Source organism: Penicillium verhagenii (genome assembly GCF_028828195.1).
Source record: "Penicillium verhagenii strain IBT 33310 chromosome Unknown utg000010l_segment0_segment0, whole genome shotgun sequence".
Classification (NCBI taxonomy): domain Eukaryota; kingdom Fungi; phylum Ascomycota; class Eurotiomycetes; order Eurotiales; family Aspergillaceae; genus Penicillium; species Penicillium verhagenii.
Window position 1 is genome coordinate 625,881 of NW_026643174.1, and position 27,499 is coordinate 653,379.

At 47.7% G+C, this 27,499-nt stretch overlaps 12 protein-coding genes across 12 annotated transcripts; 6 read left to right on the forward strand and 6 right to left on the reverse strand.

Moving 5' to 3' along the window:
• Nucleotides 1–1,640: 1,640 nt before the first annotated feature.
• Nucleotides 1,641–3,254, forward strand: N7466_010098 (glycoside hydrolase family 76 protein; the record flags this gene model as incomplete). The annotated part of the gene is made up of 4 exons (XM_057169487.1): nucleotides 1,641–1,740; nucleotides 1,864–2,108; nucleotides 2,170–2,619; nucleotides 2,664–3,254. 4 exons carry the CDS (start codon nucleotides 1,641–1,643, stop codon nucleotides 3,252–3,254), a joined length of 1,386 nt encoding a protein of 461 aa, XP_057016878.1.
• A 1,432-nt stretch (nucleotides 3,255–4,686) lies between these two features.
• N7466_010099 (major facilitator superfamily domain-containing protein) lies at nucleotides 4,687–6,586 on the forward strand (the record flags this gene model as incomplete). Its single annotated transcript, XM_057169488.1, has 6 exons — nucleotides 4,687–4,930; nucleotides 5,019–5,331; nucleotides 5,403–5,482; nucleotides 5,544–5,692; nucleotides 5,746–6,151; nucleotides 6,228–6,586. 6 exons carry the CDS (start codon nucleotides 4,687–4,689, stop codon nucleotides 6,584–6,586), a joined length of 1,551 nt encoding a protein of 516 aa, XP_057016879.1.
• A 230-nt stretch (nucleotides 6,587–6,816) lies between these two features.
• On the reverse strand, nucleotides 6,817–7,722 carry N7466_010100 (SDR family oxidoreductase; the record flags this gene model as incomplete). Its single annotated transcript, XM_057169489.1, has 1 exon — nucleotides 6,817–7,722. The coding sequence occupies one exon, from the start codon at nucleotides 7,720–7,722 to the stop codon at nucleotides 6,817–6,819; it is 906 nt and encodes a 301-aa protein (XP_057016880.1).
• Nucleotides 7,723–8,241: 519 nt separating this feature from the next.
• On the reverse strand, nucleotides 8,242–9,969 carry N7466_010101 (putative extracellular exo-polygalacturonase; the record flags this gene model as incomplete). Its single annotated transcript, XM_057169490.1, has 8 exons — nucleotides 8,242–8,283; nucleotides 8,342–8,422; nucleotides 8,475–8,576; nucleotides 8,641–8,829; nucleotides 8,878–9,038; nucleotides 9,095–9,153; nucleotides 9,202–9,568; nucleotides 9,633–9,969. The coding sequence occupies 8 exons, from the start codon at nucleotides 9,967–9,969 to the stop codon at nucleotides 8,242–8,244; spliced, it is 1,338 nt and encodes a 445-aa protein (XP_057016881.1).
• Nucleotides 9,970–10,808: 839 nt separating this feature from the next.
• On the reverse strand, nucleotides 10,809–11,660 carry N7466_010102 (mitochondrial pyruvate carrier family protein; the record flags this gene model as incomplete). Its single annotated transcript, XM_057169491.1, has 4 exons — nucleotides 10,809–11,007; nucleotides 11,090–11,226; nucleotides 11,381–11,396; nucleotides 11,470–11,660. The coding sequence occupies 4 exons, from the start codon at nucleotides 11,658–11,660 to the stop codon at nucleotides 10,809–10,811; spliced, it is 543 nt and encodes a 180-aa protein (XP_057016882.1).
• Nucleotides 11,661–12,076: 416 nt separating this feature from the next.
• Nucleotides 12,077–12,621, forward strand: N7466_010103 (L51/S25/CI-B8 domain-containing protein; the record flags this gene model as incomplete). The annotated part of the gene is made up of 4 exons (XM_057169492.1): nucleotides 12,077–12,162; nucleotides 12,265–12,371; nucleotides 12,464–12,496; nucleotides 12,563–12,621. 4 exons carry the CDS (start codon nucleotides 12,077–12,079, stop codon nucleotides 12,619–12,621), a joined length of 285 nt encoding a protein of 94 aa, XP_057016883.1.
• Nucleotides 12,622–12,909: 288 nt separating this feature from the next.
• On the reverse strand, nucleotides 12,910–14,341 carry N7466_010104 (DODA-type extradiol aromatic ring-opening family dioxygenase; the record flags this gene model as incomplete). The annotated part of the gene is made up of 4 exons (XM_057169493.1): nucleotides 12,910–13,373; nucleotides 13,443–13,603; nucleotides 13,693–13,865; nucleotides 13,997–14,341. The coding sequence occupies 4 exons, from the start codon at nucleotides 14,339–14,341 to the stop codon at nucleotides 12,910–12,912; spliced, it is 1,143 nt and encodes a 380-aa protein (XP_057016884.1).
• A 1,496-nt stretch (nucleotides 14,342–15,837) lies between these two features.
• N7466_010105 (uncharacterized protein) lies at nucleotides 15,838–17,946 on the reverse strand (the record flags this gene model as incomplete). Its single annotated transcript, XM_057169494.1, has 2 exons — nucleotides 15,838–15,965; nucleotides 16,038–17,946. The coding sequence occupies 2 exons, from the start codon at nucleotides 17,944–17,946 to the stop codon at nucleotides 15,838–15,840; spliced, it is 2,037 nt and encodes a 678-aa protein (XP_057016885.1).
• Nucleotides 17,947–18,098: 152 nt separating this feature from the next.
• N7466_010106 (uncharacterized protein) lies at nucleotides 18,099–18,749 on the reverse strand (the record flags this gene model as incomplete). Its single annotated transcript, XM_057169495.1, has 2 exons — nucleotides 18,099–18,346; nucleotides 18,398–18,749. 2 exons carry the CDS (start codon nucleotides 18,747–18,749, stop codon nucleotides 18,099–18,101), a joined length of 600 nt encoding a protein of 199 aa, XP_057016886.1.
• Nucleotides 18,750–20,222: 1,473 nt separating this feature from the next.
• N7466_010107 (uncharacterized protein) lies at nucleotides 20,223–20,759 on the forward strand (the record flags this gene model as incomplete). The annotated part of the gene is made up of 3 exons (XM_057169496.1): nucleotides 20,223–20,260; nucleotides 20,353–20,537; nucleotides 20,629–20,759. 3 exons carry the CDS (start codon nucleotides 20,223–20,225, stop codon nucleotides 20,757–20,759), a joined length of 354 nt encoding a protein of 117 aa, XP_057016887.1.
• Nucleotides 20,760–22,940: 2,181 nt separating this feature from the next.
• N7466_010108 (putative MFS transporter) lies at nucleotides 22,941–24,968 on the forward strand (the record flags this gene model as incomplete). Its single annotated transcript, XM_057169497.1, has 10 exons — nucleotides 22,941–23,219; nucleotides 23,287–23,329; nucleotides 23,383–23,546; nucleotides 23,597–23,791; nucleotides 23,842–24,017; nucleotides 24,078–24,155; nucleotides 24,214–24,420; nucleotides 24,478–24,545; nucleotides 24,598–24,693; nucleotides 24,754–24,968. 10 exons carry the CDS (start codon nucleotides 22,941–22,943, stop codon nucleotides 24,966–24,968), a joined length of 1,521 nt encoding a protein of 506 aa, XP_057016888.1.
• A 987-nt stretch (nucleotides 24,969–25,955) lies between these two features.
• N7466_010109 (SNAP receptor SNC2) lies at nucleotides 25,956–26,584 on the forward strand (the record flags this gene model as incomplete). Its single annotated transcript, XM_057169498.1, has 3 exons — nucleotides 25,956–26,063; nucleotides 26,239–26,467; nucleotides 26,562–26,584. The coding sequence occupies 3 exons, from the start codon at nucleotides 25,956–25,958 to the stop codon at nucleotides 26,582–26,584; spliced, it is 360 nt and encodes a 119-aa protein (XP_057016889.1).
• Nucleotides 26,585–27,499: the final 915 nt, after the last annotated feature.

A 27,499-nucleotide genomic window follows, 5' to 3' on the forward strand; every position in this document is an offset into this window, starting at 1 on the left:
AAATGACCATAGACGATCAATACAATGAACAGTTTTAAGCACTAGAAAATACTACTCGTCATGACTTCGGGTACAAATAATGTCTGCGTAGAACACAAGTTATATTTCGTGAGCAGTATCGACCCAATGGCACATCTCCATAATCAGCAAATGTGCAAATGTGCGTGATCGATGCAGAAGATCCCACTCAACTAACAGGTGTTAGAGAGGGGTATGACCAAACATTTGAAGCTCTGGACTTTGCTAAATTTGAGCGGGGAAGTGCTACAGTACATTTAAATCAGTTACGACCAATGATCAACTACCTAGGCTCAAGGTTTTACCTGAAACTGTGTTCTTCTTCTTCTTCTTCTTCTTCTTCTTCTTCTTTTTTTTTTTTTGAAAAGCAGAGAGCGACTCAGGGATCTAATGTCTAAAGTAAAAATGACTCCACTGTGTATTGCGTATGCATTTGAAGTGGAACAAACAATTCGATTATTACAGGCACTCTTCCCCTGAACCCCTTTCTGCGGCGTATTTGAATACGGTTGTAAACAGTGGTGTAATTTAAAGGGCAGGTACGTATTCCGCCTGTGCGCCGTATTGTATGTAAAGTTTGAAAATTACTTGAACAGTCAACAACACTGAAGCTCGTAAATAGACCAAAGAATCATGTACAATGAACTTAAATTAAGAGAAAATCAGATCGTGGCAATTTAGGGTGTTTGACGAGGTGGCTGCAGATTTGAAGTGATTGGTAGAGGATAGGCTCCCATATTACGGACAAAACAAGTGCCGTTTCAGGTTCTTTCAGAGTCGGGGAAAGGGAAAAAGGGGACTTGAGCCCTGGAAATCAATCAAATCAGGGCCAGGTCTAGCTCGGATCGATCCGAGTACGAGGGTCACGTGATGTACATGTGGATCGGCGGTTACTTAGAATGTCTTAGTGTGAGAAGAAGCTTACCCTTTTTGGCCTTTTCCTTGTCCTCTATTTTTCTCTTTGTGCAAAATTCATTTAGGTTCCGAAGATCTTTCACACATTCGTGAGGATTTTCATACTCTGTTCACCTTTGTTTTTAGTATCGATCGCAAATCACACTGCCATACTCCGTACTTCGTAGCGTAGATTATCTTATTCACCCTTTCTTCATTCTCCATGTATTCCAGGGTCCCCCATGCTCTCCCGCACATAAAACCCTCAAAACCCTGAAAACCCCTAATCACCATCAACCATTGGACCGCCCTCTCGCCAACGCCCGCTCGGATGAATTTCCACTGTTCATAAAATGACGACGCTAGCGCCGAGGCTTGCCATCGGAAATACCGCTAAACCACAACCTCCCTTTGATAGTGGTCCCTAATCCAAATAATAGGCTCCACATCTGACAGTTATGTCTTAGCGCTGCTATAATTAATTTGGTCTGGTACCCTTTTCCCGGCAGTCGGCGGCCCGATTCCAGCTCCAACATTTTAAGAGAGGCTTTTTTCATAAAAGGAGTTCAGGGACAATTCATGATCAACGGTCGCTTTTTGGCCCCCCCCTCATAGTACCATCAAATCTGCCAAGGGCCCATTCTGCTTTACGACGTACATGTTGAGAATCTGACAATCCCCGTGCATTTTCTACAAAACGGCGCAAGCCCGACTTGTGCGCTTTCACGATGCGTTTTCTCGGGGACTGGCTTTCGTGCAGGGGCGCGTTAGTCACCCTTCTCCTTTCTAGTAGAGTGAATGCCATTACATTGGATCTCACTGACGAACGTATGTACCTGGCCCGGGTAACGAATCGCGGTTATTCTCGTCCCTTCTCCCGAATCTTGTCGCGATTGCGTTCTAGCCCGTCGCTAGCGGTTGGAAATTGTTGTACTAACTTCCCGATTACAGAATCCATCAAAGATGCCGCTGGGACCAGTGCCTATGCCATGATGACTTACTACAAGGGCAACGAAACGGGTCATATCCCTGGTGCCTTTGCTAGTAAGTGGTGGGAGGGAGCCGCCCTGTTCTTGGCTTTGCTCCAGTATTGGCATTTCACAGGTGATACCACCTATAATGATGAACTGCGTGTCGGATTAGAGTGGCAAGCTGGCGATGGTGACTATATGCCTTCGAACTATAGTAGTTACCTAGTGAGAGAGAGACCTGACCCCATCTGTGCCGCTCTAAATTTACTAATGCATGAACGAAAAGGGAAATGATGATCAAATGTTCTGGGGTCTTGCAGCTATCACTGCCGCAGAACTCAAGTTTACAGATTCTTCCACTGGATATTCTTGGCTTGCTCTGGCCCAGGGTGTCTTTAACACCCAGATCGAGCGGTGGGACACTACCACTTGTTCCGGTGGTATGCGCTGGCAAATCTGGTGGTGGGAGTCCGGTTATACGATGAAGAACTCCATCGCTAACGGTGGACTGTTCCAACTGGCTGCCCGTCTTTACCGCTACACGGGAGATGAGACCTACGGTACATGGGCTCGGAAGATCTGGGATTGGTCGTTGACCACGCCACTCCTCAGTAACACGACCTGGAATGTTGCAGACTCGACCGCAATGGAAGACGGTTGTACAAGTCAAGGAAACACACAGTGGTCATATAACTATGGCACGTATCTAATGGGTGCCGCCTATATGTACAACTATGTATGTTATAATCTCAATATCTCATTTCCCGCCCATTCTAACAGACCCTACAGACAAACAGCACAGAACAGGCTACTTGGCAAACAGCAGTCACTGGCTTATTAACAGAAACATTCACCCATTTCGCCCCAACCAGCAATGGCGGAATCCTAGAAGAGGTCGTCTGCGAACCATCAGAGCAATGTAACGACAATGAGATTCTCTTCAAGGGACTCGTCTCTTCCTGGCTATCATTTACAGCCTTGCTAGTCCCTACAACCTACGACACAATTCTCGCAAAGCTACAGACCTCTGCCAAAGCAGCCGCTTTATCCTGCACTGGTCACGATAACAATACCTGCGGCGTGCGTTGGTATCTATCTGAATATGACGGCTGGATCGGGATGGAAGAAGAAATCAGCGCCACCAATATTTTCACCGCCAATCTCATCAGCTTCTCCAACGCTGCCCCGGTTACTTCGACCACGGGCGGAAACAGTACCAGCGACACCACTGCCGGTAAAAACGATACTTCCACCACAGAAACGACCTACTCAGCGATCACTTCTGGAGACCGAGCCGGTGCTGGGATTCTTACCGTGCTCCTCGTCCTTGGATGGACTGCTATGATGGGTTGGACCGTCCTAGGGGGCTAAAGCATAAATTCTGGAGCTATATCTCAAGTTTCGGTCATTTTTTGGGCGTTTGGTGGTGTTATCTTCCTGGCATTCAAATGTCGGAAGCTTTTTTTCGATTTGATTGTATATTTTGCACTTCTGATACAAATTTGTTAATACATACCTGTTAAAATTAGACATGTGAAATACATGAAGCTAAAATAGAGAACGCATTGATTCTACATTATACAGGATGAGAAGAGCCTTCCAGAGTCGACAGAATATCCGGGTAAACAGCACTCAAGTTGAGGCAACCATATATAAGTCCAGCAAACCGATACCTGCTCCACTAAGATTTCAATAGATTCTGGGTTAATATTTACAAATTATACGTTAACCTACAATTAGCATCTTTACTGTCTGCGTCAAACTAGACACCCCTGGTAACTGACTCTTAATAGCCGTGTAATACTGTGTACTAGCAGTATTCAAGATTGATAGGAATAACTTGGGTAATTTACAAGCTGACATGAATCATGATTTCATCTTTCAGTACAATTCCATCTTGAAATACGGCTAATCCAAATCTAGCATAGCCTATATCCCAAATAGGGTTCCTGACAAACAATCTACACGAAGAGCCAAATCACCCTGCACCAAATCTGTACCCAGGTTTGTACTGGTATGTTAGCTTCCAATTTCAAACGAATCCCATATATGCATAAATCTCTCAGCTGATGCGGGAATATTCTTCCCGTAAATTTGATATACATAGGATCGACAGATTTTTGTGGGCATTTTCGGCAAATAAACGGGATAAGATTTTCGGAAAATATGCACTGCAGTTGACGTTTAAAGAATGCATTAATGAGTTGGATTCATGCAGATATACAGATAAAACCGATTCCCAACAACCTCGCATCGAAAATCCAATTAAAGCCATATTAAAGTCTTGGCTCTGCGGTTCTAGACGATCCCATCCAAATGATATCCCGTAGCCCGGTAAACCCCCGCGGGGAACCCCAGAGTCCAGCACTAGGTTTCCCCATAATGGGGCCTGACGAGCCCCATATCCCCAGTCCCGCAAGACTCAATTTCGACTTTTGAGTTCATCCATGCCAACGAGGCCAAGCCACAAGGTCTCAAGTCCGGGGAAATGAAGAGGAAGAAGAGACGGTGTGAATGTTAGTCTATGTAATCCTATGCTAGGCCTGTTTATAAAAAAAAAGCATAAAAGGACTCGGACTGAAGTACTGGGTTACTCCAATCCTTGCACAGCACACTAGTCCAGCTGCCGACAGGGATCAGCAGAAAGTTTGCTAGAATCATTCCGCAGCCCACGTCAGTATCGCTCATCACTTTTTTTCTTCTCTTGCTTTTAAACGTAGCTCCTTCTGCTACATAACGGACATTCTTCTTTTCCCCCGCCTCTACCACCAATTTCACAACTATACCTTCGCTGGCCCCCAACATGCCATTTGGGATCTTGGAGGACACAAAGCTGGAGCATGTTCCCGGAACAGCTCCACTTAATGGCCAATCTGAGATAGATACTTACTCGGGTATCGATCCTGGTCTACTCAAGTACGATCGCACAGGTAAAATAGTGCTTGTGCCACAGCCCTCCGACTCGCCCAATGACCCGTACAATTGGTCTCGAACGAAGAAGCTGCTATTCACCGTCGCCTATGGATGGGGGTGTGGTTGTGTAGGAGGTAAGTCATTCGTGTCAGAGCATTGGTGGAAATCCACATCCGAAACCTCTCAATTGTACGTACTAACTTCTGCTTTCTGCGTTCATAGCCGTTGGACCTCTGCTCGGAGGTGCATTCGTCCCCATAGCAGCCGAATTCAATGTCCCACTAGAAACCTTCGTGTCGGCTGTACAGGGCGGAGCTATCGCCGCGATCGCCGTGGGAAGCTTAATATTCAATTCTCTGGCTGTTAAATATGGGAAACGGCCCGTCTATCTGGGGACAACACTTGGACTAATGGTGTCGTGTTTTTGGGCTGCTGGAGCCAAAAGCTTTGAGTCATTCGTTGCCTCGAGGGTCTTTTGTGGATTGTGCATGGCGCCCTTTGAGGCTTTGGTTCCAGCGTCCATCTCGGATATTTGGTAGGCTTTGTTTTTGTGTTGTTCCGGGCCTTGGAACGGACGTGGGATTGATGATCTAACGGATTTCTTAGGTTTGTGCATGAGCGAGGGTTTCGGACGGCTATATTCAATCTTGGAGTTCTGGGTGGTATTAACCTTGCGGTTCCGATCGGTGCGTGGAATGATAAATATGGCCCTGTTGTTGAAGCTTTTGCTGATATTTGGGTTCACAGCTGCTTGTATTATTCAGTACTCTTCGTATCACGAGGCATTGTACGGCATGGGTGGAGCTTTTGCATTGGCCTTCATTCTTGTATTTTTCTGGATGCCCGAATCTGCGTTCAAGCGAGAAGCCTTGAATATCGACACCGCGGAATCGACGGTAGGTTTTTGTGGTCCACTTCACATCCCAAGAGACTCTGCTAAGATACCCAGGCCGTCGTGGAAGGAAAAGCAACCCTCGAACAGCTCGACCGTACACCAAGCACCCCCGCTACATCAACTGAGGCTCGCAACTCGTGGCCCACGGAACTGTTGCCTTATAACGGTTACGTCAACCACGTACCTTTCTGGAATACCCTGATCCGACCATTCTATCTGCTAGCATCTCCCCCTGTTCTGTGGGCCGTACTGCTTTTCACCATGTGCATCTCATGGCTTGTAGGTATCTCTCTTACTCTATCGCAAATTTTCTCGGCCGCACCGTACAACTTCTCCGTCATCGGCGTGGGAGCGACCAATCTCTCTTCCTTTGTCGCATCAGTGCTAGGTACACTAGTCGCCGGTCCTCTGATTGATGGTCTGGTCACCAGAATGTCAATGAGAAATGGCGGTACATTTGGTAAGATTCACTCTTTCCTTATCATTGACTACATATAATATGCCAAGGTGTGGACTCAATCATTAACATTTCTCAGAACCCGAATTCCGTCTCCCTATCATGGTAACCTACCTGCTCTTCACATCAACCGGGTTCTTCGCCTGGGGTCAAGCTGCAGCTGCGCAGGATCCTTGGCCCGTCCCGGTGATTGTCTGTTTGGGAATGATCAACTTTGGAGTTCAACTTGGAACTACTGGTGTGGTCACGTATGTGGTTGACTGCCATCGCGAAAAGGCTGGTGAAGCCTTTGCGGCGATGAACTTCCTGAAGAATCTGTTTGCTTTCGGGCTATCATTTTATATCACTGGATGGATCGATAGCCAGGGTGTTCGCAACTGCTTTTTCACTATTGGTGGCATCACGCTAGGAGCCACTCTATTTACAATTCCTATGTAAGTTCACCAAGTGCCTTCAATCCGATCACACGGATTTGCTAACGGTTTCCTCTTCTTCTAAAACAGGTATATCTTCGGGAAACGAGCCCGGAGCTGGGTTCATCGTCATGGAGTGGCTGATCGGCTATAAAGCATCTGCGAGTGAAAGCTACCTTGGCGTTCAACATAGTCTCAATTTGCGAATAGATATTTCCAAGTGCACTAAATAGCTACCAGTATACTGTCTAGAGCTTATCGGATCGTCATCCTGAATTTCAACAAATCTCTCTCCAAAATCTCCTTTTTCCTAGCTTCCAACTCCTCCATATCCCACGGCCCCGAAACATACCTCCCATTCAACCACTCGCGCCGCTCCTTGACAAGCCAAACAATCGTATCTGCCGAAAGATTCACATCATCCTGCAATCCAGCATGCAATCGCTCCGGGAAGTTGGCCCGCATATCAGTAGCAACGCCCCCAGGATGCAACGAAATCGCAACAAGCCCCTCCTCCTCATAATCCCTCGCCAAAAACTCATTAACCCGACAATTTGCGAATCTCGACACCATATACGATGACCCGCCCAGGGTCAGCGTATGCGCACCGACAGAAGTCAAATTGACCATAATCTTAGTCTGAGATCTCAACAAAAGCGGAAAAAAGTAATTTGCACAGAGAAAGGTTCCTTTGACGTTAACCTCGAACCCTTGCCACCATTCCAAAGGGTCAGTCTCGCCCATGCGCTGAAATTTAGGCATATATCCCGCATTGTTGATGAGAATATCTATTTTTCCAAAGACTTCCTCCACGGAATGAGCGGCTGCTCTGACGGCCTCGTCGGAAGTGACGTCGACGGTTAGGGGGAGGATTATAGGTGGGGAAAGGTTGGATCTCTGGGCCTCGGATTTGAGCTCTTTGACTGCTTCATCGAGGGATGAGCGTGCTGCTATGGCGATTCTGCTGCAACCTGCTTTTACTAGTCGGATTGCTGTCGCGAGGCCGATGCCTTTGGAAGCTCCTGTGATAACGACCGTTTTGCCGGTCAGCTCAGATCCGGTGGGAGTTATAAATGGGTATGTGTCGTTGTGGCTTGTTGGGACGAAGCTTGTGATTTGAGGTACGTTGTTCCAACGAACAAAGTCCGCAAGCTCTGCCATTGCGGTATTTGAGGCTGAAATGTTGGTTTAAGTGGGCAAAGAGTGAGAAAAGTTACAAGTGAGTTTTTATTCTGACATCTGGAGGTTGGATTGAAATACTGTTTCCTATGTTTTCTTATATGCAATACAAATTAATGATTTCAAATAATTGTCTACCTGACAAATATTGCGGGATTTAAATGGTTGGATTTAGGAGTCACATGGATGCTATGTCCGTGTATCTCCGACCAGGAACCAAGGTTGGCATTTGAGGTGATACCCAGTCAAGAAAAAGGACGCTTGAGTCTAAGACCTCCTTGATACATTTATACCCTGCATTCATTGTGTGGACCTACGCCCGGGGCCGGTCGAGTGGAATGATGGACCATTGCCAAAAAGTGACATTCATGCTAGGCGTAGCTACTTGTTTCCAGAGGTGAGGCAAAGACTAATCACCTGCATGGGTAATTATTGTTCATTATTATGATCTGTCTAGTACAACAACTAGCATTAATGATAGAGAAAAATGAATGTAGCTACTTAAGCAGCATTGCAGGTGACTGCAAGTAATGTGGTGTTGACCTAGAGAAGGCAAAAACCGTCAGTAAAATTCGACTCTTCGGAGTTAAAGTAAACTCACATTGCTGCATGTAAACTCATTGTAGTCAGCACCGGCCGGGTTAGTGACAGAGATATCAGTGGCATGGATATTCGAGCACACCTAGGATAGTTAGTTAAAATTATATCAGAGATGCTGAATTTGGGAAACTTACATCTGGACTCGAGCAGACAACAGTTCCAACATAAGGGTTGTATGCGCCCGAAGTTGTACCGTAGATGTTGTTGAAGTAGACGTCGGAGATAGTGAGATCGCTCTATATTTAAACCAAATCGTTAGACATTTGCATCATAAAGAAGATTCGTGAAAGATGAACGCACGGGGTACTCGTTGCAAAGAGTCAGGTTGCTTTGTCCGTAGCACTGGGTGACCTGAATAGCGTATTCGACGTTATCGATGTACATGGTGTCGTAGGTGATGTTCTTCACGTAGCCGGTGCCACCACCGCCTTGCAAGTCAGCGGATAGCTCTGAAGAGACGCCAGGCCAAACTTTGATTCGTGCACCGTCCTGTTTTATATTAGTGTACGCTTTTTTGGTGACTTATGATTTACTGACCGATGCATTGAACATAGAGATGTTGTACACGAGGACATTCTCAACGATGTCGACCTCACCCTCGTACTGGCCCAGGGAACCAACTGAGATACCGTGGGAGCCATTGCAGTGAAGGTTCTGAACAATGATATCGGTGGTGTTGGGCTTGAAAGAGACACAGTCTAGAAAAATGTTAGAACAAAATGATTCAGACACATCAAACTTTAGTATCCCGTACCGTCGCCGTTGTTGATGATAGAGTTCTGAATGACAATGTTTGAAGAGCGGTAGACGTCCCTAATCCTGTTAGTCTAAGTTCCGGCCTCTGGAAACAAGGAGTCTCACCATCCATCAGTGTTCTTAGCAGTGATGTCGTTGTTACTTAATCCACCAATGTTGATTTCGTTGAACACAACATTGGTAGAGTTTGCAACAAAGTTGTACCACTGGGGCGACCAGCGAAGGTTCAAAGGACCAATGGTGCCTCCATTAAGTCCAATAACTCCCACCAAGACTGGACGCAGAATCAGATCATCCTCATTATACAAGTCGTACCAGACCTGTCCATTTCCATCGAGGGTACCGCCGCCATAGATATTGACGTCTTCACCACCCAGCTGGAAAAAGGTCGTAGCATTCTGGTAGACCTGAGCGAAAGCATGCTCCTGCCAGTAGTCCGTGTCATTGGTGAACTTGATGTATCCTTGAATATCTGTAGAGGACGATTAGTAAAAGGAAAACCCCAATTGATGAGGAACTTTGATTCTAAGACATACCAAGATCCACATTCTTGAGGAAGGTCAGATCCAAAGCTGTACCGATCGTGTACTCCTTGTCTGCCTCGAAGACAACCTTTCCGCCATTGTTGCACTTTTCAATCGCAGAAAGAATGAACTTGGAGTCATCGCGTCCATCTCCGTACGAAGAGACGGTACACGTCTTGGTTCGCGGCTGACTGGCAGGAAGAGGCTTGAACGGTGCATGGGGCTTGCAGATTTCACTCCGCGAGTAGCCCTTTGCAACTGTAGGTGCACTCACAGATCTTGCCTCGGCGGCCAGACCGAGCGACAAGAGAAGGCCGGTAGCCTGCGTCAAAGCATTGGAGATCCTCATTGTGTATGGTGGGAAAGGGAGGTAGATAGAATTCCTTGAATTGCCCTTGTCAGGCCAAGGAAGATCGGCGGCATTGCTTCTTTTATATACGTATACGGCACAGCTACCAGCAAAAAGTGAAATGCGTACGGCGAAACATGGGCGTCGACGCTAAGCTATTCCGTCAATGCGGGTGAGGTGGGGTAAAGCGCGGTGCACCGTCTTCGTCCGGGGAATCGGCATCATCTGGTGTGGAGAATCTGGGGGATGAAGCTGGTGTAGCTTCAATTGGCGTTGTTTTTAGTGAGTTGCTCGGAGATTGGAGTACTGTCTTTTAGGAGAGGGAGACATTGGCGTGGGTCCGATAGGAGGAAAGTTTGACTTGGATTTCACCGATTGGGAGGAAAAATCCGGGGAAATGCTGATCGTGCATATTGACTACGGAACTTATGATTTAATCCCCAGCGTGATTGGTTTTCCTTGCAGTTGCTATAGATTCTAAAATGTTCTCGTACCGAGTCTTCAAGAAAACCGATTGGTACGTCGAGTTAATCCAAGAATTCTATTCCATGGATAGTTCTGGGATTGCGGGCCTTTTGCCCTACGATCTCGACCAAAATTGAGGACAAAACAAACACTTTCCATAGTTATATGTACAGCGGGTCACGTAGAGATAACGGACAGCGCAAAGAGGAAAATAAAACCAATAAACCCCCATCTTTGGAGTGTATCGAGTGGACACGGAATAAAAACCGAGCCTCTATAAAAGCCAATCTACGTGCAGTCCTGTCTTTCCACATCTTTCAGTACCCGCACCATCCCTGACAAATGCACCTGACTCATGAGACACAGAGTGCAATTTAGTTGGTCTTATCAGACACCTTATCCTCAACAGCCTTCACGGCACCCTCAGCGGCCTCCTCGGCGGCAGAGACGACACCCTTGGCGGACTCGACAACGGTCTCCTCAGCGGAGCCATCGAGGCTGCGGCGGTACTGGACAATGCGGGTGACCTGGACAACACCAACGCATCCGAGGAAGAAGTTGACAGCGGCAAGCCTATTGAAATCATGTTAAGTCAGCGAAACATTCATCGCGTGATCAACACCGAAATGAAAAGTCCAAGAGAAACGAAACATACAGGACGTTACGGGGCTTGATAATCAAGCACCAGCGGGTCCAGATGGCACCAGTAGCCATCAAGGCACCGTTCTGGGTAAGGGACAGCTTCTCAGCCGGGCGGTTGAAGTCGGAGATACCGGCGATGACCAAAGCCCACTGCACAAAACCGTTATGTCAGTCAATTTTTCTCGAGAAGCCTCCCGCGTGACCTCAACTAGTTTCCATCTTATCGCAAAGAGTCACGGATGTTTTATCGTCGGGCGAAACGGGCGTCGGTTGGGACGGGGTGATTTTGGAGTCATAACCGTACCTTCATCATAGGAGCCCTACAAGACATCAAGGTTAGCGGGATCAAGTCATTGCGATCGCCTAAACAGTAACCAATGATCAATAACCTACCAGAAGTGCACAGTCTTCACGCCAACAGGGCTGTCCCACATGCGCTTGAAGAAGCTCGACTGCTCCGCGGCGCCGGCCTCGGAGCTCTGGAAACGGAAGCCCTGGCCGGCCTGCCGGCGGAAGGGACCAGTGGCATTGCGGAAGGCAAAGCGAGTGTTGTTAAGGAAGCGGAATCCCACGCGAGACGACATGATGGCGATTTGAGATATGACGACTTGGGGAGTGAAGAGGGAAGAAGGGCGGGATCGGCCGGTGGTCGGGGCAAGTGAGTTTTCCGCCGGTTACAAGGTCACAACGATGGAATTGCACCACCACTGGAGTAAATTTAAGCTATAATGTGTAAAGGGAAAGCTCGAATATTACTAGGCTATTCTAAAATCAATTGATACAGCTACTACGTTAAACCTCCTCAGCTATCAACTCGTCGTAAAGCGGTTCTTTTCCGGATTATCTAATGCGATATACGCTAGTCCGCATCGGGTATAGCGGGAGTCATCTCTGACTGAGCGAATCACGGGGCTCGTGAATAATGCTCTCTTCTCTTGCTGGAGAGACACGCTTGATACCCCCCTCCTCCAATAATCCTCCAACTCCACACCATTCCGTCATGTCGGGTAAATACGTTTTCACCAAGAGCCTCAAGGAGCTCCGCTTCCTCTTCTGCCAGACTTCCGAGCAGAGCGCCGCCACAAGGTACACCCGACCGACAACCTGAAGATCCTATCCCAGTTCCTCAATGGCAACATGCTCCCCGGATTGAATCCATTGACTGACTCAATCGTGTCGCTTAACCAGGTCCTTCCTTAACCGCGCCTACCCTACCATGAAGAAGCACAACCCTCACACTCCCATCCTCATGCGCGAGGCCTCCGGCTCCGTGCCGCGAGTCTTTGCCCGTTACGGTACGACATCCCAGCTATTCATTCCCTGACAATTCCAGCCCACGTCATGCAAGAAAACTCGAATCGCTAACTCGATGGATATGGGACTGCAGAGCTCGGAAAGGAGACTCAAGAAGCGCTGTCCGGTAAGTTCGCCTTACGCTATCCGCCGGTGCATCCGACACAGGCATCGCTAACTTAAAATAATACAGGCCTCTCCGACGCGCAGATTGAAGAGCGCATCACCCACTTGGTGAAGCAGACCTCATAACGACATTAACCTCATTCTTCCCCTTCGCCCCAATCACTATCTGTCTTATGTTCCTGCCACAATCGCGAGTTTTGCCGTTCTACGATCCTGTGTACCTATAGATGAAAATCGAACCCGAGTCTCACACATCCAATCGCTTCACCGAAAAACTTCAGCTCAAGCCCGCATTCCAGCACGAATGGGAATTCTATTTGTTTCAATTTTCTTATGCAATGACGGATATTTACTTCCTGATTGATTATATTTCCACTGCCAAAACAACCCATTTCATTTACAATCCAATAGGGCCTATAAAGAAGAGCTCGCATTTCCCACATCTCCAAACCGATACTGTGACCAGCTCATACTTCCCTCGGGGAACTTCCATAGCCGCTTCGCGAGATCGGCGCCCGCGGCTCCAGCTCCAATGTGAATAGGCAACAAATGGTCGAAAGTCGGGTGCGCCTGTCTGGCATCCGGCCTCTTCAGCAAAGCCGCCATAGCAGCCTCTCGCTCCTCGGGCTGCGTCGTAACGGCCTCCTTTAGCGCCTCGTCGAAGCTAACAGCGTAAGGCAGAGGCTGTGGCTTTCCCCACGTAAATCGCATGTCGCGAAGGTTGTGAACTGCCATTCCCGAAACAATAATTAGAATATTATCCTCGCGTAGTCGGGCTACTGCCTGTCCAAGGCGGTAGTGTTGGTTTGGATCTTCAGTATCGAACAGGGAGACCTGGACGATGGGGACGTCGAGGGCATTAGAGTCTGGTTCGAAGGCTATGGTGCAATATTAGCATTGTTTGTTTCTTCATTCATTAGTTCTCGTGGATATGGATACAGACTTACCGCACTTGAAACTCGCCCAAACACCATGGTCAAGACCCCGTTTCACGCCCTTTGCATCGATGCCCGCGTCTTTGAGCGAGTCGAGTACTTTCTGTGCAACTTCCTTGCTTCCCACGTTCGGGTACTTTTCTTTGTAGTAATGATCGGGGAAACCATAGAAGCTACATCAATGAATATCAGTATAAACTCCTTGGTAAAACCTTCAAGGTCTTCTGCGTAAAATGAACATGCAGAAAAGGGGAAAACATACTCATAAATCAAATCCGTCTGCTCGGCCGTATTCACATAGATGGTATCCTTTCCACCCTGCCAATGCGCCGAGAAAACCACCACCGCGCGAGGCTTGACCTTAGTAGTGATCTCGCGTCCGATTTGACCTAGTTTGCGATAGGCAGGATGGTCCACCTCGTACATAACGTTAGGCTACATGAGAACATTAGAACTGTCAGTTCAAACATTCACGCAAAGCTTCGAAGCCACGTATCAAACAGTATGTATGCATATCAGGCTCTCATTGGAACAATTGCATGTGCGACAAGGAAGCATATTCTTACCCCACCATGACTCAAAAAATAAACCGGCGTCTTCATCTTGAAAGAAGCCAAATCGTCCTGCGAAGCTGTCTTCGCTTTAACAGCCGCACTAGCAATAGACGCAGACGCAGACGCAGACGCAGATAAAGGACCCACAGCCGAACGAGTCGCACTCGAAGAACCGAACAGACGACGAAACGCAGACAGATTTGCGGTATCGTTTCCAAAAAGCGTGATCAATATCGCGATGAAAACCGTCACTAGCGAAAGAACGAGGATCTTCCGATTGCTTGAGCTCGAGAAACCAGTTGCGCTTGCGGTGTCTGCAGGATGATTATTTAATTTGGTGTGAGGTTCGGAAGACATGTATGTACAGTGTACTGCTTTGGAAGAATGTAAATGCCAGTCCACGGATTTATGTAAGTGGGAATTTTCAAAGTCGAACTTTAATTCCAAAGACCAGTAGGGTGTTCTGCGAATAGTGTAATCCTTGGCCGGGATTGGAATTCGGTGCTTGCATTAGAAATACAGTAGCTTCGCGTCGGAAGTAGAGCCGATGCCATAAGCCGAGCCGATGGTGTGTGTCAGCGCGGAATGGACCCGCTCGGAAATACGGATGTGGGATGTTGAAGGTGACGGCCGGCGGACATGGATCGGTTTTCGGATTTTTTTATATCGAAATTGTTGCATACTGGTTAAACTTTGTGTTGCGCGGTTAGTGAAGTATACATGGTGGTCGAAGCCTAAGGCCTGAAGCTTCAGCCCCAGCTTCATGACAGAATGTATATAAAAATGACGTTGAAATAACAAACATATAAATTCCAATCCTCATATTAAAACCTTCTGCGAGATGAGTGTGAAATGGGGTTTTATTAAAAATGAATATAAAATTGGGTTTGCTTAACTATGGCCAATTAAAAAAAAAAATTCATGCGCGCTGCCTAACAAACTCTTATCAGATGGAGAACTGGGGAAACCGTGGGCTTCCCTTAGTCTTTACCATACTGTACCAATTACCAATATTGATGCCAACGGTAGCAAATATGTCAACATTTGAATATTTGAATCAATACGTCAATGCCAAAGCCTCCTAGAAAATACTTTCAAAGTATATGCACCGAGAGTTTGATGCTCGTCTCAACCCAGATGAATTCCAAGTTCGATGTTCGATTTGAATGGAATTTCCATTCACGACACCACCTGGAAACCAGGTTGGGAAGTCAATGTACAAACGTACAAGCAATTAAAAGGATAGACACCTAATAGTACCTATCTCTATCCCTGTCAGCTTGCAGGGTTTGTGCCCAGCTGTCATTTTATACTTGATGTCTACTTAGGCGAAATAAAAAATCCATAGAAGCCTCCTGTCATATAAGTCAAGCTAGTAGGAATCAAAACCTTTAATGTTGGAATGAAAAGTATTCCACGGAGCTGAAATATACACACATGTGTCACAAAAATCAATCCATTCTATTCCAATGTAAATGTAGCCAGGCCTAGCTCCAGGGTATTTGCCCAACGTGTCCGTACTAATCATGTCTTTCACAGTGGAGATGCACCCCAAAAGATCAGAGAAGAAAGATAAAAAAAAATGTGAATCAGAATGAAAACAAAAGGGGGATAGAATCAGAAGTGGAGGGGGGAAAATTGTACAGCCCATACCAAAAAGGCAGGCTCCATTGAGGTGGGAGGGGGGCTGGGAAACAAACATTTGAACATTGTCGTTGAAAGCATGGGGTCATTAGAGAGATCAATACATATATGGGAAAACCCGGGTATAGAAGTGTATTTGGGCCGTGGAATTGGGAATTGGGAATTGTGGCGAGGAATCCGAACAATGGTCAAGCAGGAAAGAGGGAAAACTACATCAAGACACAGTCTCCGTCACTTTGCTTGTTCACAGCTGCGCGATTGAGACGAGTCTTTTCCATTCTACCTCCACCCTTCTTGAGGTCTTCGAGGCGTTCCCTGGCTTTGGGGAATCCTTGAGCTGCAAAAAGAAGGGAAAATAGTTAGCGAGAGCGATTCGAATTAGAACTAAAACCGGGGGTTTGTTTCTTACCAGCTGCACGCCAGTACCATCGCTTCGCATCATCCAGATTAGCAGCGGCACCGATTCCAACCTCAGTAAAGTAACCCATGGCATACTCGGCCTTGGCAAGACCAGCTACGGCTGCCTTCCGAGCCCAGAGGTATGCTTCGGTATCACTTTGCTGTAGAACCCCATCCGATCCAGTGAGATACCAGCCACTAAGGGCAAGTTCACTTTGGTGCTCGCCCTGAGCAGCAGCCCGGGTGTACCAGATAATACTCATGCGGTTGTCGGGAGCACATCCCATCAAGCCATACTCATAAGCAGTGCCGAGACGGAACTGAGAGAATTTATAGCCCAGCTCGGCGGCCTGGTGGAACAGTTGACTGGCGTATGCCTCGTCGCGAACGATCGAGTCATTGGCAGCAGCATTCTGATACAGGAGGGCCAGCTCGTGCAGGGCATGTGGGTTTTCCTCGTCTGCGCGCTCGGCCGCGCGCTTGAGCCACGAGACACCCTCGCGGGGACTGCGGGCTTGACCAAGTAGACCCTTTAGATGAATCATGCCCATCTTATACATTGCCGGGGTATCGCCTAATGATGCTGCGCGCTTGTACCACTGGACAGCCTTGAACGGATCTCGCTTTGTTCCACCGCCTTCTTCAGAACCAATCTCGCAGCAGACAGCCACTCTGTATGCTGATTGGGCATGGCCATTCTTTGCGGCCGAGTGATATAGATTGAAAGCCTCCTTCGGGTCGGCTTCCAATCCGAGTAAACCTTCTCCGTAGCAATCGGCGTAGTAGAATTGGGCATCGGCATATCCGCCCTGGGATAGCTTCTTTATTATCTTGTGCGCATCGAGAATATACTTCTCCTTTAACTTTGCTTTTGTCTTGGGATCAAGGCGAGTGTTTTCTTCCACAAGGACGGTAGCAGCCTCTACCGTCTTCTTGGCTAGAAGAAGCTGAAGCGCCTGGTCTGAAGGGTTACCACGCGCTTTTTGTTGCAGTTTCTCAAGTTCATTGTGTGTGATGGGTGTTTGTCCCTCTGGGGTAGCTGGTTGGGGAGCGGCAGCTGGCGCTTGCGCAGGCGCGGCGGGAGTGTTGTTGTAATTACGGACGGGCGCGGGTTTTGCGGTTTGTTCGAGGCCTGGTCGGAATGGCGCCGGTTGAGAAGGCATCTGATGGTCGGGACTTTGCTGAGTATCTGGTGACTGATGATATTGTTCGTAAGGAGAGCCCCGCTGGCCAGGAGGAGGAGCTGGAGGGCCCGAGGGAACAGGACCCGAGGGACTTGGACCTGGACCGTACGCTCCGGCTTCATGAGGGAAGTAACCGCCAGATTGATCGTAACTTCCAGGGGAATTCCCATATCCAGAAGCAGCGGGTGAGGTGTCACCGCCAATCCCAAAATTGAAGCCAGCATTTTCAAACTGGTTGGGCGCGCTGCCTTGTCGAAGGTTGGGGTGAGATTGAGACTGTGGGGTTACTGGCCCGCCACCCGGCGAAAAGGCTGCATATTGACCGTTACTAGGAGAGATTGGGGAAACTGGTGTTTGTTGTTTCGGCTTCGGTGCTTCCAATCCCATCTCATCAACCGGGCCAAGGCTATGGGGAATGGCATCAAAGTTGGGCATGTCGGGCATGTCAGGCTCATCATCATTGTTACTATCGTAGTAACTATCCAGAAATTCTCTGGGTGCATACGAGACTCGGTTCGGTGGATCGGGAGGGGGAAGCATCAACCCGGCTGCGGGGCCATTTCCAGGCGCAGGGCGAGCCCGAGGAGGTCGCATGCTACCGGCAGTGTTGGGACGTGGAGGCATGTCACCACCCATGGAGGCTGGGTAGTCATAATCTCCATATGCCGGCCCAGCTGGTGGTTCTCGGAATGGCATGGTTGCGCTGCGCGATGGCGGTCCCATTGACGGGTCCATGGGTGGTCGGCCCGATCGTGGGGGGCCTGAATAACCTCCTCGGCCGCGAGGGGGCATTCCACGTGGGGGTCCGCGTGGATCTGGTCTTCCTGAGTTGGATGTATGGGGTCGCGGTGGTTGGCCACTGATATCCATTGCTGCCATGCCTCGTTCTATTCCGTCCGGGGGAGGACCTCGTCGGTTTCGTGGGTCTCTCGGGTCTCTCGGGTCTCTAGCCCTTGGGTCTCTCGGGTCCCTGGCTCTTGGATCTCTGGGGTCTCTGGGGTCTCTGGGATCTCTAGCTCTTGGATCCCTTGGGTCTCTCGCTCTCGGATCTCTAGGGTCTCTGCCCGGGGGAACTGCTGGGAAAGGACTGTCGAAGCCCTCGCCTTGCCGCGGAGGACGGGATCCCGCTTGAGGTCTGTTAGATGCTAAACCGGATAAAAAAGAAGAATTCTTTCGAGTCACTTACGAGGCCTTGAACTTTTCTGGGGAGGTGGTCTATCGCCAGGATAGCCGCGCCGACTGTCATATCCGGGGGGTGGTCGTACTGAGCCTGGTGGTCCCGGTGGACCCGGTGGGCGCATTGCACGCGGTTGCGACTGAGTCGGCGAAGGGCCAGGGGCGGACTGTGGATAACCATAAGAAGGGTCATTGTAACCAGGATCCGAGTAGCCAGAGTCTGATGGGCCGTAGCCACCGTTTTGGGCGTACATAGCATCAGGCGCATAACCACCAGGGGCCGAGGCAGGCGAAGAAGGTACGGGGTTGTTGTACTGCCTCAGAGGCGGGGGCCTCTGGGCTGCCTGCGAAGGGTATGCCATGACTTTGAATTATACGGGGGGTGGGTTGACGTGTCACTCTCAGTGGTTCTCTCTCAGGAGGTCTTCCCCGGGGAGGGGGTTGGTTGTTTGGCACAACGGTCTGGTCGCATGCAAGGAGGACTAAATGACTGCTCAAACGGTCAGTAGGGAACACGAGCCACCGGACTCCCCGCAAATGCAAGCACGTGCCTCAAGAAGCATTTGGAAGGCCTCGCACATTCTCCAACGCACCTTGCTTTGATTCACCTGAGATTTGCCAATGGCCTTTTTTGCAGGAACTAAGCGGGGACACGGGAATTCGATGGGGGAAAAGGAAACAGGTGACTTTAATAAAACCCGGTGACCCACTTCTGCGCCGTCATCGTCTTTAAATTGTTAAATTCGGATTAAATTTGGTTTACATGAATACATTAATTTCTTCGGTTTTAAAAACGACTTGGAGTTATCTTGGCAACCATGGTTCGGCCCAGTAAAGGTTTCAGAAGAGTCTCCTAAATGTCTTCACATTCAAGTTCAAGTTTCTCTGCAGAACGCGCGCGGGTATTTTCAAAGTTTCTGTTTCGCCTGGGAGAAAATACTGTACCTGACGATCAGGGGCCATGTTATGTACGGGATACGCGGTTTTGTCCAATTTCAGTCAGGACAATGCAAGCCCCGGCCCATGTTTTGTCGCCAACACACTACTCCATAGTGGACTCAATTGGTTCTTTTCGGCCTTGGTCCATTACTCAATCTATTCTAATCACTCACTAAAATGCATTTCTCTATTTGTATTCGATATCGACTCCTGCTAAGAGTACCTTCTACAAAGATCGCATGCTCGTTGATATGCCCGGAATACACTATAATACAAGGCCCCCACACCTGACAAAACATTTCATGCCCAACGGAGCCTTTCCTCACGCTGTAGAAAGAAAAGGGAAATTGGATTGTTGATCGCAACAATGACTAAATGTTACACCAAATGGACCCTGTGCCCAGCATATCTAAGAATAGGCAACATCAATATGGGAATAATATTTTAACAAAGAGACATAAAATATGCACAATAGATGGAAACCCTACGTCACAGGGCAAGATGTGGAGAAAATCACAGAAAAGAAACCTTGTGCAAAGGCAGATAAGGAAAGAAAGAAAAATAAGAAAAATAAGAAATTCAATAGTTTCGTATCGGTGGAATCTCAATCGAAGAAATCGAAGCTCCCGAGATCCCGACTTGAGACATTGCTGCGCCACCACACCAGCCCCAAACTGAGCCACACCAATCCCGCAAATGAGAGCCGCGATGATGCAGATGATGTCCCTTCGAGTGCACGCGCTGTCTCACTGAAATAATCCACCACCCTATCGGTTGCCTCCGAACATACACCATATACCTTGCTCACACGCCTACATCTTCCGCCCCCGAGATATCCGAGACCTCACACTCCCAATCACATCCCGTTCTCCGCATCGGAGAAAACACTCCACATCATGTCTCGCGCCGGTTTATGGGTGAAGGTCATCCTTGGGTGAGTGTTGAACGGCTGAGCAGCATATGACTCAAGAGGAATGATGGAATTGAAGTGCTGAACCGAGTCCGCTGACACTTCTCTCCTTGCAGCGGTATCGCCATCTCCGTTGGAGGCCCTGCCTTTGTGGAATACATCCGACCCACCGACGAGGAACTGATCAAGCGGTATAACCCGGAGCTCCAGAAGCGCAGTGCTGAGCAGGGAGAGCGTCGGGCACAGGAGTTTGACGATTACGTTACCAAGCTGAAGGAGTGGTCCAAGTCTGACAAGTCTAGTATGTTTTTTTTTCTCTCTACCTTTGGGGCGACTGTACTTCATCCCGGAATCATTGCAATACTAACTCTTTCTTCTTTTCCCCCCTTTAGTCTGGTACGCTGCCCAGGAAGAATTGGATCGCAAGCGTGCGATTATCGAGGCTCAACGGGCCAAGGCCAAGGAGGAGACCCGGATACAACGTGAGGAGATGCGCAAGGAAATGCTGGGCGAAGACAAATAGTGACAGCATGTCTTCGGCTTGTGGCACTATAACCGATTTCTCCTCGCGTGAGTCAAGTCCACTCGCTGTGACTGTCTCTTGCGATTTTGATGCTTTAATTCCTCGCATAATTTTCTTTGCAAAAAAAAAATACCGTCAATGCTACGGTACAAGCGCTTTGGATCTACCTCAATGGTCATTATGGTGTGTACGATACGTCTAAAATGTTAAACATTCAAATGTTCTTTGATTAGAATGGATGTTTTCAAGGCTCCCAGTGACGGAAGCCTCTGTATATCGATATTTATTTAATGCAAGTCGACTCCCCTTTCTGCTCAAGTCTATCTACTAGTTGTGTTGGAAATGAAAAATTCAAATAACAAGTTAATATTTTGTGACTTTCCAATTAAGATAATTGCACCACACATTTGACCACTATGTCCACGTTTTGGGAGCTCTTTCAATGGCCTCTCATACAAAATATGGCGGCTTGCTTTCCAGAAGCATGAGTAGCATCCATTTGAAATCTTTTTAATATCAGCTCCTCTAAGTCGAAGGCCCCGGAGGTCCATGTAAAATAGTTTTAGATTCACGTTAAACGCGAATTAAATGTTATTGATATGTGAATATATGGACTACGCGCAATATTTCAGGGGACACAAAACGCGAAACGAAATGAAAACTATTAACCACGTGCTTTATATAGATGCAGCAAAAACACAAAACACAAAACGCAAAAATCAACATTTCAAAACCCAAAACGAGGGCTGTATATTTTTGCACAGTACTACGACGTGCTCGATCCGTAGGACATAGCCATTGTGGAGGGAGGCCCTGGAGGGACTGGAAAATATCTAATCTGCTTGATTGGCGGCGCCTCTTCGTCGGTTTGGCTCTGTGGCTTGCCGCTTGATCACGTCCGAGAGTTGAGACTGCGAGTCCGAATGTTACGAGGGGGAAAATCAACAAATTCGACTTGGCGTTGTCGCTACGCACAAGAAAAATCAAAATCTCGTCCCAGGTTGAATCAAATGTTCAGTAATTTCACTACATCAATGGATAGCACACATCAGAAGAATGGGGGGAGTATGCGAGGGTCGGTAGTTAGTTACCGTACTGTCATACTGTCAGCACGGATAATTATAATTTCGGAAAACCAACACTTATCCGAGAGGACTATGGCATTTCCGGCGGCTTCATGAACGAGCATCCGGAAGAATAGAGACCATTTGAAAGGCAAGTAGGAGATGAAATCAAAGCTTCTGGAGTTCCGTGTGGCGAAATATTTGTACATATGTGAATAAGCCCCTTACTATCATGAAAGTAGTTTCAACAATAAAATTAACTGTTGCATTGGAATTTATACTTGACCAGCAAATTACGGAACACCCACCACGATCCGGAACTTGTTGAAGAGGCTGTGGATAAATCACTCGCTGATCTACAGACGGATTATCTTGATCTGTACCTGGCAAGTCAGCATTGAAAGTGATCTCCTTTCGAAAGGGTTACTGACTCAAATCTCCCGACACAAATTCACTGGCCTATAGCCTTTAGTCTTTAGAGACTTAAATGATACTATTCCGTCTGTCGACCCCAGAACAGGGCTCATCGACACTATAGACGTACCAATCAAGACAGCTGGGAAGTGATGGAGCGTCTAGTGGAACAAGGAAAGATTCGCTCGGTTGGTGTCAGAAATTTGACGGCAAAGTTCCCAGCAGGAGGATGTATAAACACGTGAGAACAGATTTTCCAATGTGATTGATGGAAATTAGTTACCTGGCGTTTCATTGTTAGACGGATAAAAACCAAGAAACTGACCTTATAATGTTGATCAAGATTTGGCCTGAGACGGAGGATGTCCGACCTATTCACTTATCCGAGGTCTATGACCGGATATGAGGGTGTGGTTAAATGGAAACGTAGCCTTTAGTTCGTTTGTAAGATCAGCATGACGAATTGTTCCTCTCTAGAAATCCGAATGGCCCATGCTCCTTTATCGGGCCAATCACTTACCCCGTGGGGAACTTACCCCAGAGAAGTGGAATTGGGAAATGGAACGATACCCTGGAAGTTTAAGTGCAACCCCACAGGCCCCGGATTTCCCTCTTTCTATCTTCATTCACACATTTTCCTTTACCTTTTTTTGTTCCTCTCTTTCTGCCAAACTCAATCCGTTATTAAATCCCAGCTTGAGTCATGGGCGACGTCAAAGATTCAGAAAACCAACACATCGAGCAATATGTGCTCGAAAATCCCAAGGCTCAAGACCCGATAGGTGTACCTGAAGTATTATTGACTTGGTCTTCGGAGGAGAGAGAACAAAGGGAGAAGGCACTGGTCAGAAAGATTGACACCAGACTGTTGATAATCATGTTGGTCATGTATATCCTCAACTACCTAGATCGCAACAATATTGCAGCCGCAAAATTGGCGGGGCTGCAAAAGGATTTGAATCTTAAGGGTAACGAGTACCAGGTAAGAGAATGCCAAGCTACAGACATGAGGATCGAAAGTCGCCCAGAGGCCTAACGGCAATGCATAGATCTGTGTTAGCATCTTGTTTGTCGGATACCTTCTAATGCAAGGTAAATCTAAGCTTTGTCATATTCTCCGTCATTCCATGAGCTAACTACGACAGTGCCTTCGAACATGATTCTGAACAAATTTGGAAAACCTTCGATCTACTTGCCCAGCTGTATGGTAGTATGGGGTGTCATCTCTTGTTGCACTGCTGTCACGAAGGACTTCGGGGGCTTGCTGGCCGTCCGGTTCTTTCTCGGATTCATCGAGGCTGCTTATTTTGTGAGAAATTACTACATTCTGCTCGGCGACAGGTTGCTAATTTCTTCTAGCCTGGTTGTCTTTATCTCCTGTCGGCATGGTACACAAGGAAAGAACTGGTCAAGCGGACCGCATTACTATACGCGGGTTCGTTGATTTCAGGGGCATTCTCTGGTCTGATCTCTGCTGGGATCACTAGTGGCTTGAATGGGGCCCGTGGCATCGCAGCATGGAGATGGCTCTTTATCATAGAGGGCTCACTTACGGTATGTCTCACGACCAAGGTGGCAAGATATGATTAAAGCTAATTTTCTAGATTTTTGTGGCTTTGATCGCTTTCTTCATCGTCCCCGATCTTCCCAGGACTACACCCTGGTTGAGCGATGATGAGAAAGTACTTGCAGCTTGGAGACTAGAGGAAGATATTGGTGAGGATGACTGGGTGGATAGCGAACATCAAAGCATGTTCAACGGTGCAAAGCTTGCTATCCTGTAAGCTCGATATCGAATCCCCAATGTTAGCCCTTGCACTAATAATGTCTTTTCGATCAGAGACCCGAAAACTTGGTTACTGTTAGGTCTGATTTACGGCTGTACATCAGCCGGCGCTGTTACCACTTTCTTTCCAAGGTATGAAACTTCCTCTGGATCCATTTCCTGTGAAAAAATCAATATTGACGCATTCAAGTGTGATGGCCGGACTTGGCAAGAATAACATTGATACCTTACTCCTGACGACACCGCCATATCTTATAGGAACAATTTTTGTGTTGATCAATGCCTGGCATGCGGACCGCACAGGTGAACGATACCTTCATATGTGCCTTCCACCCATTATTGCTATTGTGTCTTTCGTCCTGGCTATGGCAGGAAATAACTTTGCCGCTCGTTATGTGTAAGCTGATGCAACTTCGTGATGCAAATTGGACAATTACTGACAAAAAACATATAGCGCGATGTGCATCATGCTAAGTGGTATATACTCTAGTTATGTTGTTGCCCTTGGATACATTTCGAACAGTAAGAGCTCCTCTGCTATAATATTGCAAATGATACATACTAAAGAGCATAGTCTTGCCTCGCCCCGCCGCCAAACGCGCTGCTGCTCTAGCCTTGATCAATTGTCTGAGCAATGTCTGCCAAATTTACACGCCTTATCTTTACCCTGGTAAGTCCGAGAATTGAGACGACTGTATACAATTGATAATTCTAATTCGTGAACACCAAGATTCCGCTGCGCCTCGATATGTCACCGCTTTTAGTATTAATATCGGAATGTGCGCTATGACGATTATATTTTCCACCATCCTTCGCATTTATCTCGGAAGGCTGAACAAGCAACTTGACCAAGAGGAGGGTACGGATTTGGCCACGGGCGCTATTTCCAGTGAAGAAAATGGCTCCGTCGTGGCTGTTAGACAGGGTTTCCGATACTTGCTTTAAACGTCGTCGCTCGGCACCAAACAAATTCTCAAGTTCCAAAGAATGGATGATAATTGGATGTCCAGCACTTGAGGATGTATGGACTTCACCTGAAAATAAAAAGATCTAAAACATTGAACAATGAAATCATATATTCTTGGATAAAACCGAAATGATCATTTTCATCTGCTTCTCCCATTCTTGTGATTACTTAAGTCTTTTGAGCGGCAATTGCCAGCCGTGGAACCCGGAGCATGTTACTAAGTTTAGTATCCGCAACCCGTTCCTCGAGCAACGTGTTATACTACGGAAAACTAATAGTAGGCAGCAATATATAATAATAATGATTCATCCCCACAAAAGGTATGGCGAAATTTGGATATCAGTCGATCACACGTGCCGAAACGTACCGATCGGATTTTGTGTGCATATATTGATGCAGAAAACACCGCGAATAAATGAGGGGGACAATGCATAATGCGATCGAGACTTGTTCCGTGGCATGTTTGTCCTAGTAAAAGATTCAGCCCATTTCCCCGGCTTTGTTATGACCATGCAGTCTTGCCAATTTCCACCCCGTAAATGTGTCGAAAATGATAGTCTATTCTACCCAAATCCACTAGTTCTTTAAGATTGAGATCTGAAAGTAAACCAAAAAAAAAGAATTTGCCTGCTTCTGGGCGCTTTGAGACAGCGCCACAGTCACGTGACCCAGAACCCGCCATCAGCGGCAACTCCAACTTGTCAGCTTCACAAGTCTAGCAGTCTCCAGTCCATCCCAAATCCCCTCCTCACGCCCTTCAAACGTCCTGATCCGTACTCGCTTGCGATCACTGTCTCTTTACATCTCTTAACTCCGTCTCTTTCCCTCTCCTTGGCCACGAACCTGGTGAGTTACCCCCGGTCCAAACAAAGGCGTCCCTGACTACATGCTCGAGTTCGCCTGATCGCCGTCAACTTCCTACAAAGTCATATCTAACACATTTCATAACAGCTCCGACTATCACGATGTCCAACGAACAGCCCTACGACCCCTATATCCCCAACCAGGGTGGTGCTGCCCCCAGCGCCTCCCAGCAGCAGAATGGAAACCAGCGCACCGCGGCGCTGCAAGCGGTTAGTCTTCACCTTGCCCCATAAAACGGGCCCTCCAAATACCATCAAGTTGGGCTTCGCATATCTATATGTGTGGTGGATGATATGCGCTTCTTTGTTGATGCCACTTGGGAGACACGGAGGGTTCATTTACTGCCGGTGATCACGAGGCTAACATACACCACCCGCCCTCCAGCAAATCGATGATACCGTTGGTGTGATGCGCGAGAACATCACAAAGGTTTCTCAGCGTGGTGAGCGCCTAGACTCCCTGCAGGACAAGACCGACAACTTGGCTGTTTCGGCCCAGGGATTCCGCCGGGGTGCCAACCGCGTGCGGAAGCAGATGTGGTGGAAGGATATGAAGATGCGCGTATGCTTGGTCATTTGCGTTATCATCCTATTGATTGTCATCATTGTTCCTTGTAAGTCTTGTCTTTGGTGCAATGGCCCTTTTCGAAGATACTCCTTCGGGGCGTCGGATATCGGAATGAGTGGGACACTAACATCGATCGACAGCTGTCGTCGTTTCAAAGCATTAAAGGGGCGGGACACTATGAATGTGTCATGCGCGGAATTTGTGCTTTTTTTCTCCCCTGGGAATATGTGATCTTGTTTTGGACCGGGTTTTACTGTCGTTGAGGCCATGGAGCCCTCCCCGTCGTTTTCTTCCCCAGCTGCTAATACCTCCTGCTGTTTTGTTTTGGGCGTGTTCTGAATGACCAATATGCTTTTTGACTTCATTCTCTCCCTGTTTCTGCGATGAAGTGAGCTGAGCCCCAGTTCCTTGGGATTGGGCGCCCCCTGTCGCAACGCAAAGTTTTTTATGACCAAAGACTCTTGTGTACCAGGGTAAAGATGTAAATGATATTGCCGTTTGATGCCGTGTTTTGAGTATGTTACCATTATTATGTCACTTGGACAATGTTTTTCCTGTCGGGTATTGTTACTCTTCCAAGAAAAGTCTGAACGGAGGCTCCGTCTGGTGTCCCCATTGTATCCCCATCGTCACCGGCTTCGTTCCACCCGGGATCCTTTTTTTTTCTTCACCGTTTCAATTGTTCAATTGTCCAATTAACGGTGTGACCCGCAGCCTCGTGGAGGCCCTCAAAGGGAAATCTCTTAGCCCACGAGCAGACATTGGCCCGCGGTAAGGTTCCGAGCATCAGTATCGGCAGGACCTCGTGGTTTTTCCTATTATGAACGGCGGGACGAAGCGAATCCAGGCCACTTAAGACAAGGTGGGTGGAGGAAGTGGATAGCTACGTGGCGGAATATGACGAGTAAGATTAATGGAGAGGATCAGATAACTGGGACTAGATCCAATACGGGTGACGTCTCAAGGGATCTCGGAAGTGCATAGTGGGTTCCTGGTTTCCCTTTACTTTGGTAGCTAGACTTCGCTTGGAGACCCGGATCAGCTTTTGACAATGACGATCTTTTTTTTTTTTCGTGAA